The sequence below is a fragment of the Mytilus trossulus genome, chromosome 10 (genome assembly GCF_036588685.1).
Source record: "Mytilus trossulus isolate FHL-02 chromosome 10, PNRI_Mtr1.1.1.hap1, whole genome shotgun sequence".
NCBI lineage: Eukaryota > Metazoa > Mollusca > Bivalvia > Mytilida > Mytilidae > Mytilus > Mytilus trossulus.
This window is the reverse complement of record NC_086382.1, coordinates 59,674,248-59,682,777: the sequence shown is the minus strand read 5'-3', so window position 1 is coordinate 59,682,777 and position 8,530 is coordinate 59,674,248. Positions and strand designations below refer to the sequence as shown.

At 31.8% G+C, this 8,530-nt stretch overlaps 1 protein-coding gene across 1 annotated transcript; it reads left to right on the top strand.

The window, feature by feature from the left end:
• The first annotated feature begins 211 nt into the window (after positions 1-211).
• LOC134686434 (uncharacterized) lies at positions 212-8,074 on the top strand. The gene is made up of 5 exons (XM_063546099.1): positions 212-298; positions 1,515-1,815; positions 2,622-2,704; positions 6,332-6,620; positions 7,242-8,074. Exons 1-5 carry the CDS (start codon positions 266-268, stop codon positions 7,913-7,915), a joined length of 1,380 nt encoding a protein of 459 aa, XP_063402169.1. The 5' UTR covers positions 212-265; the 3' UTR covers positions 7,916-8,074.
• Positions 8,075-8,530: the final 456 nt, after the last annotated feature.

The following is an 8,530-nucleotide window of genomic DNA, read 5'->3' as shown; positions in this document are numbered from 1 at the left end:
CAATAGTTTATTTAGTTTAAATCTTAAAGACATTTGTCGTTTGTTATCGTTTAAAAATAAAAAAAATAAAATCCTTTATTTGTAAGACATTAGAAAATTCCGTCAAGGAATATCAGTTTCAGTTTTAGTTTCATTGTTTGCTATTTTAAAATACTTTTAAATGAGGTGCGCTAAAATTTAAATACCTACTCGTATTCAAGGAAGTGTTGATGTGTATTTTAATGAATAACTACGTTATGCTACCTTATGAAGTAATCTTTTTTAAATGGCTGCATTGAAGGACGAAGCAGGTCAAAACGTAAGTATTATTCATGGTAAAGGAATAATTTATGTCTAAAATGAACACATTTGTGCAGTTTAATAGTTCGAGAGTTCAAAATCAACAAAATTGTGTTTCATTATTATAATTGAAAATCATAAAAACATTAAAAAAAATCAAAGGCATTTGAAAGCATCGCGTTGAATGAAAAATTATTTTGTAACAAGCTGGAATATTGCTTAAACATATTTTTCTGATGGTTACAATTTTCTTTGTTCTGGAGCAGCAATTTCAATTTCGCAAAGGAGTAGGTCAAGTAGGACCCCTTTTTGGCCCCAAAAATATAGCAGTTTTACAAAATTGTTAAAATATAAACTTTTAGTTATTTACAGTTGGATTGGCAGTTGAATGCTTCTGCTACATACATATTTGCTGTTTTTGAAAATACAATGCACATATATCGGGTACTAGCACCATAAAGTCATGCTAAATTACTGAAATCTTCACAATTCTAGCAGTTTATTTAAATTTAAGACGGTTTTCCTGAAATTTGAACCTAAAATCGGTCCTTATCGGACCTACTCCTTTCAACTCGAATATAAGTGACCGATTATCAAGCTTGTGTACGATTCATTATGGAATCATGAATAATTTTCGTATACTATATTACTGTTGCCTTTATTGACGAAATCCCAAATTTCCGTTGCATGAAATAAATCTGTGAATCGCAATAGCCGTCATTTACCTAACGAAAAGCCAATAGAAAAGTTGAATTGCGTATCACTTTACAGAAATTGGTTCACCAAGATCTGCTTACCCTTCATGAGTACTTGAGCTCTGGTGGGGTTTGTGTTCCCAGTCTTAAGTTTTCTATGTTGTGCTTTTTGTACAATTGTTTGTTGGTCTTTATCTTCTTAATGCCATGGCGTTTTCAGTTTATTTTCAACTTATGAGTTTGATTGTTCATCTTGTGTCTTTTTACTTTCGTTCACATGACAGACAAACCAAATAAAGACACTTTTCGAATCACTTTTTCATATTACAACAAAAAATTCTTCATGAGGGAAATAGAACTCCAGCCTCAACCGCATGAGAAGTTGTTTTGCATCTCTGTTTAACTGGTTTGTATTTGTTGAATTGCCTAAATGAAGACCAGTACAGTTTTTTCAGCCATGTTAACCCGTCACGATACCATTGTCTGCAACAATGTTTATACTTCTATATTGCGATACATAAATATTTAACTTTCTTCCAGGATGCAACATGTTCTTGTTCCATCAAGCTCAAAGACAAAGATTCTAACAAAATTGACATAAGAATACATTATCCGATCTGTTTTGTTTTTGATATTATATTGATCGTAAAAGAAGATAAATCCGATTCGTCATCAACCAATATTTTCATCAAACGCAACAGTGGAGAATTTACCATTTCATTAAGCACTACTTTTAATCAAGACAATAACTTTGTTGTGTATGTTTATGGACTAAAGACGAACCATACAAACATAGGACTATACAACAGGGTAGTGTGTCATGGACATAGAGATATCAAGTGTACGTATGTTTAACAACTCTAAGGTTAATATACTCTTTTTTAACATTTCCTTTGCAAAACGAGTGTTGACAATTGTTGATATTAGTCACTTCTAGCTGATTAAACTTTTCTTTATTGTCGATGTAGTTATATGTATTTTAAATTTTAAATTACATAATCAGTATTCTTGATCTTGTCGAATACACTCCAATTACCAATGTTGTTTGTAGTGTAATCAATCAATATTGGTGTGCCTTTAACAGTAAATATCAGTTTCAATAAATATGTCTATTGACAAGAACAAAGGGACTTTCAAATCATATTTTAATTTGTAATAATCCATCAGTGAAATATAAGTTTTTTTTATAACAAAGAAGTATTATAACAAATATTAACTTAACGTGTAAATCATTTAACAATTGCATTATGTAAATTATGTAAATGGCAAGGTATGAAATGAGGATTCAACTTTTCTCTCACTTTGTTATCTTACGTTTCGTAAAACATCTGGAAAATCATTATTGAGAAAATCATAACTCATTGTTGTATATCATTAGAAAAAGAAGGTGTTTTGCTATGTCATAATGTTAATGATAAATATGTTTATGAATTATTTCTGAAAAGAAGTTTATAATTTGTTACATGAGAATATAAGGTCAAGTGCAATGTACACAATGTTTGTATTCAAAAAAAATATTTACGCGAGCATACATCAATTGAATACTTAAAGTTATTTACGCTTTTTTTTAAATTATGCAGGATAAAATGGAAAATGTTAATACGAATAAGCTAATTTGGGTCACATTAAATATTCATATTTTAACAGGTTCTGAAGAAATTCAACAAAATATTGCTTTGGAAGAATGCGACGAAGACGTACATTTACCTTTGTCATCATCAGCTACACAAGTAATATAGATAGCAATTTATTTGTCTTATATAGTAGAACATTTGGTATACACTATCATATAACAGGTATATAGAATAACGATTCTGTTTGGTAGTTAACCATTGATGAAGCCTAGTTATGACAGAAAATGCTAATCTTTTCGACAAGGATTAATGCCATTGGTGAAACAAAGCAATTAAAATATCAGTATTTCAGTAAAATATCATTATCATCAAAACCTAGTGGCGCTTTTGGCTGGTTGATATTTCAACCACCTCACAAATTCGGTTTTTATTTTTAGCTCACCTGGCCAGGTCAGCTTTTTCCATCAATTTGCGTCCGTCGTCCGTCGTCATTCGTCGTGAACTTTTACAAAAATCTTCTACTCTGAAACTACTGGGCCAAACTAAACTAAACTTGGCCAAAATCATCATTAGGGTATCAAGTTTTAAAAATGTGTCCGGTGATCCGACAAACCATCCAAGATGGCCGCCACAGCTAAAAATAGAACATGGGGGTAAAATACAGTTTTTGACTAATAACGGAAAAACCAAAGCATTTAGAGCAAATCTGACATGGATAAAATTGTTAAGCAAGTCAACATCTATCCGTCCTGAAATTTTCAGATAAATCGGACAACCCGTTGTTAGGTTGCTGCCCCTGCATTTGTAATTTTAAGGAAATCACGTTGGCGTCATCGTCGTCGTCATCGTCGTCCAAATACTTTTAGTTTTCGCATTCTAACCTAACTAAAAGTGAAAAGAAATCTATGAAATTTTAACTCAAGGTTTATGACCACAAAAGTAAGGTTGAGATTAATTTTGGGAGTTTTGGTCCCAACAGTTTAGGAATTAGGGGCCAAAAAGGGCCCAAATAAGCATTTTCTTGGTTTTCGCACTATAACTTTAGTTTAAGTAAATAGAAATCTATGAAATTTTGACACAAGGTTTATGATCACAAAAGGAATTGTGATTGATTTTGGAAGTTTTAGTCCCAACAGTTGAGGAAAAGGGTCCCAAAGTGTCCAAAATAAAACTTTGTTTGATTTCATCAAAAATTGAATAATTGGGGTTCTTCAATATGCCAAATCTAAATGTGTATGAAGATTCTTAATTTTTGGTCCCGTTTTCAAATTGGTCTACATTAAAGTCCAAAGGGTCCAAAATGAAACTAAGTTTGATTTTAACAAAAAATGAATTATTGGGCTTCTTCGATATGCTGAATCTAAACATGTACTTAGATTTTTGATAATGGGCCCAGTTTTCAAATTGGTTCAAATCAGGATCCAAAATTATTATATAAAGTATTGTGCAATAGCAAGAAATTTTCAATTGCACAGTATTCATCAATAGCAAGAAATCTTCAATTGCACAGTATTGTGCAATAGCAAGAAATTTTCCATTGCACAGTATTGCGCAATAGCAAAAAATCTTCAATTGCACAGTATTGTGCAATAGCAAGTATTTTCAAATGCACAGTATTGCGCAGTAGCAAGAAATATCTAACTACACAATATTGTCCAATAGCAAAAAAATTTTCAATTGGAGTTATTTTTCTTTGTCCAGAATAGTAGTTGAATCAACTTAAATCATTGCTTTATACAATTTACAATGTATATTTACTTTTACTAACAACTGATAAATTAGAACAATCTTTACCATTCAGTGATAACAAGCACTTTTTTTTACATTTTAATATTTTATGATGTATTTAAATAAGTAGTTATTGTTGCAAACTCCATTAGAAATTCGAATTGAGATCAGTTTTGTAATAAGGGAAAGGGGGATGTGAAAACAAAAGGGGAGGGGCATTTTTCTCATTTCAGATTTCATAAATAAAAAGAAAATTTCTTCAAACATTTTTTTGAGAGGATTAATATTTAACAGCATAGTGAATTGCTCAAAGGCAAAACAAAAATTTAAAGTTCATTAGACCACATTCATTCTGTGTCAGAAACCTATGCTGTGTCAACTATTTAATAGCAATCCAAATTTAGAGCTGAATCCAGCTTGGATGTTGTGTCCATACTTGCCCAAACCGTTAAGGGTTCAACCTCTGCGGTCGTATAAAGCTGTGCCCTGCGGAGCATCTGATTGGTTTTTATATTGAATATTTTTATACTTTAAGATAAACTGTAAACAGCAATAATGTTCAACAAAGTAAGATTTACAAATAAGTCAACATTACCGAAATGGTCAATTCGACAATTGACCCCCTAAGGAGATATTGTCCTTTACAGTAATTTTTTTACAATTTTCATAAAATTTGTAAATTTATATCAATATTTTCCAATGAAACTACTGGGCCAAGTTCAATATAGAGAGAGATAATTGTAAGCAGCAAGAATGTTCAGTAAAGTCAGATGTACAACCGCATCACCATCACTATAACACAATTTTGTCATATGAATCCATCTGCTTCCTTTGTTTAATATTCACATAGACCAAGTTGAGCGACACAGGCTCTTTAGAACCTCCAGTTGGTTTAATAAAGTCATACATGTACTTTAAAGATGTACAATGTTGGATATAATCAAAATGTATAAACATGATCCGGCTTACAAACTCAAACTGAGGTAAACACATCAACTATGAGAGGAAAACAACGACACAACAGAACCTGTTCAGATTGTTATAAAAGGATTATAACAGAATCTGTACAGGAGAAGGTCCAGACCAATTTTTGGCCCCAAAATAAAGCATTTTTCCAAAATTGTTTAAATGTTAACCTCTAGTTATTTATTGGAAAGTAGAAGCTTCTACTACATAAAAATGGGCTGTTTTTGATAATACAATACACATGTATCTGGTACTAGCACCATTAAGTCATGCTAAATTACTGGAAACTTCACAATTTTAACATTTTATTTAAATTTTAGACGGTTTCCGTCTTAAATGAAAGTGACTGCATTTGTGTTCATTCTTATATATTTAAATGTAAGTTGTATTTGATGATAATACATAACATATATAAAGGTTGAGGATGAACACGGATGCGGCCACTTTCATTTTTAACTAAAAACATCTGAAAAGTGTAATTTTTTGGCATATTTGATAGATTTTTTATTTACAAGCTTGATTCGGACTGTTTTCAATGAGTAAATCAGTTAATTCTCTCACATCAACTAATTTAATCCACTTAAGTGTTTAAAAAGTGTTCAAAATATTTCGTCAGATGAACTTGAAATTTGAGGCCAAAATCGGCCCTTACCGGACCTACTCCTTTAATCCCTTTTCTTTTAACTCTGATATGGTACTTTAGAAGCTTTTCCTAACAAATAAACAAATTCAAAAAGCAGGAAAAAAAGCTCATTAAGATGATTAGGTAAACAAATAAAGTGACTAGTAGAAAACCAGTACAAAAAGTAGGCGAAAGCATTACCTGGCTAAAGACAAGCAAATTTAAAAACTAAAACGAAACAAAGAATAAATCCGAGGAAAATTCAAAACGGAAAGTCCGTAATCAAATGTCAAAATCAAAAGCTCAAACACGTAAAACAAGTGGATAAAATTGTCATAATACATGACTTGATACAGGCGTTGTCGAATGTAGAAAATAGTGGATTAAATTAAGATTTATTTTAGATTTAGCTAGCTTAAGCTCTCACGTGTATGACAGACGCAACATAACATTTTGTTTAATTGTAGGGTGTGTTACCAGTAACTGTATATCGAGAACCTCCATCAGTTTACTGGCTAGATGTCAATTATATGAACTTACCTGATAAAGATTTTATTGTTTTTATCAAAGTGAAGAACCAGATCCGATGCTACATTGTCAAAGGTCGGTGTGTAAATATGGCCTTTCCTTTTGAATTACCATCTGCATCGTCCGTTTCATGTAAAATTTTATGTGCATGCCGTCTGAAGCGGATATATGGGAGCGTTTGGATAGCAACTACTGAGTCACATAGCAAGGTCATTCACTTTAAAACATGTAAGTCGTAGATATCAAAATGATGCAAAATGAAACTTGCAAATGCAAAACATTAAAAACGCAGTTGAATATAAAGATGCAAAACGAAAATTGTTTCTTATTCAAATATTTTTTTGATTATGTCCCTTTGTTATATATTCAGTGTTTGTTTAAAACTATTGTCAGATATATTTGATACTACTTTCAAGATTTTTAATGAAAAATAAGTGCATAAGGTATGCGTCCATGACCATAAATCATTATATGCGCAACACAAAACATTCAAAATACAACTTTTATGTGTGTTATTCATCTCCAAGTGACATCGAGGCCTTCAGGTTGGAGCAAAACAAAATATACTTAAGCATTTTTAATTCGTACAAGTAAAGTCATCATAGATTCTAGGATTCAAATTAAGTACGCCAGACGCGCATTTCGTCTACGTTCGAATATTTTTTTATATAAAGACCACATAATAAAGAAAACATGACATGCTATTACCGAATACAGAACTCGATGGGACTCATCTTTTATAAAAAAAAAAATGTTAACAAGCCTTTATGTATCTATATGTTATACAGTCACCTTCTGATAACTATTATGTAAAGTAAAATAATTTCAATAAAAACGTGTTTTTTTCAGTTTTATCACTACTGGATACATATAGATTGTTTAATCTTGCTATAGCATTCGGGACAAGGAAAGTAACTCCGAACATGCAACCTATTCAATACTTTTATCGGAATAAATCTAAGGAGTATTTTGATATGATAATGAAACAGTTGAATGGACAAATGCGACCGTATTTGAAAAGTAATGGCGGAGAACAAGGCTCTGTTGTTAATGGGCGGCTGTGTGGTTTATTTTTCAGTACCTATATTGATACTTCGACGAACATGCCAGGTCCCTATTCTCATTTTGGGCCAATTCGATTATATATCCAATGTTTGGAAATGTTCAACCCTGAGTGTAATTTATATTTTGCAGACTTTTACTGTCACGTTAAACGACACCATGTAACAGTCATTGTAGTGCCAAAGTTTTCAATGGCTAACGAATTTTGTCGACAGTTTTTGAAAGAATTAGACGTTTTTTATAATCCTTATTTGTGTTTGAGAGTAGAATGTAACGGAGCTCTTACTGTAATGGCAAATATGGACGTCACTGTTGAAGTGTTTTATACTGAACCCGTTAATGTGAGGAGAGCTTTAGAGTTGAAGTATGGCTTTATAGAAAAAACAAAAACAATCGGACGAGGGTATGCTCACCCATCTGGTACTCCGAAAAATCCTTTTTGTACGATCTGTAACTTATAATAGTCAAAACATTTTCTTCACAAGTTCTAAAACTGGTTCAATTTGTATGTCGCTTAGAATTTCTGCCAACCAAGTTATTTAAGTAATAAACATGTCATGCATTGAAAGATTTTACATAAATTTTCCACCGTTTTGGAGTACCTTTATCAGGTCATGATGATACATAGTGCTTCCAATCGTATGTCTATACAAGTATAAGATTTATTTAATTTTAATATTATACTAAGGTGGTTGTTGGATTATCTTTATCAAGTTTACCTAAATTTTATTTCAAAATAATAAAATTTTATAAAAGTTCGACTTTTTTAGATTAAAACAAGATCACAAATTCGCGTGATCAAAAGAAACATGTATACGAGTTGGTTAACCGTTATGGAATAACTGTTTCACAAATGATATCGGATATGTTCCTTAATTCGTAGCTATAATCCCCTTCCCTTTCATGAATGTGACCTACCGAATTATAATATTTACCGGATTTGTTAACACATACGCAACACGACGGGTGCCACATGTGGAGCAGGATCTGCTTACGTATATACAAAATTTAGTCCTGGTATCTATGATGAGTTTATTTACACTTCCGGAGCACCTGAGATCACCCCTAGTTTTTGG

What these genes read in the sequence shown, in the direction of transcription:
- LOC134686434 (XM_063546099.1), top strand. Translation starts at nt 266, where the DNA reads ATGGCTGCATTGAAGGACGAAGCAGGTCAAAAC. An exon ending in TGGACATAGAGATATCAAGT is followed by an intron (nt 1,816 to 2,621) that starts GTACGTATGTTT and finishes ATATTTTAACAG; the next exon opens with GTTCTGAAGAAATTCAACAA. An exon ending in GGTCATTCACTTTAAAACAT is followed by an intron (nt 6,621 to 7,241) that starts GTAAGTCGTAGA and finishes TGTTTTTTTCAG; the next exon opens with TTTTATCACTACTGGATACA.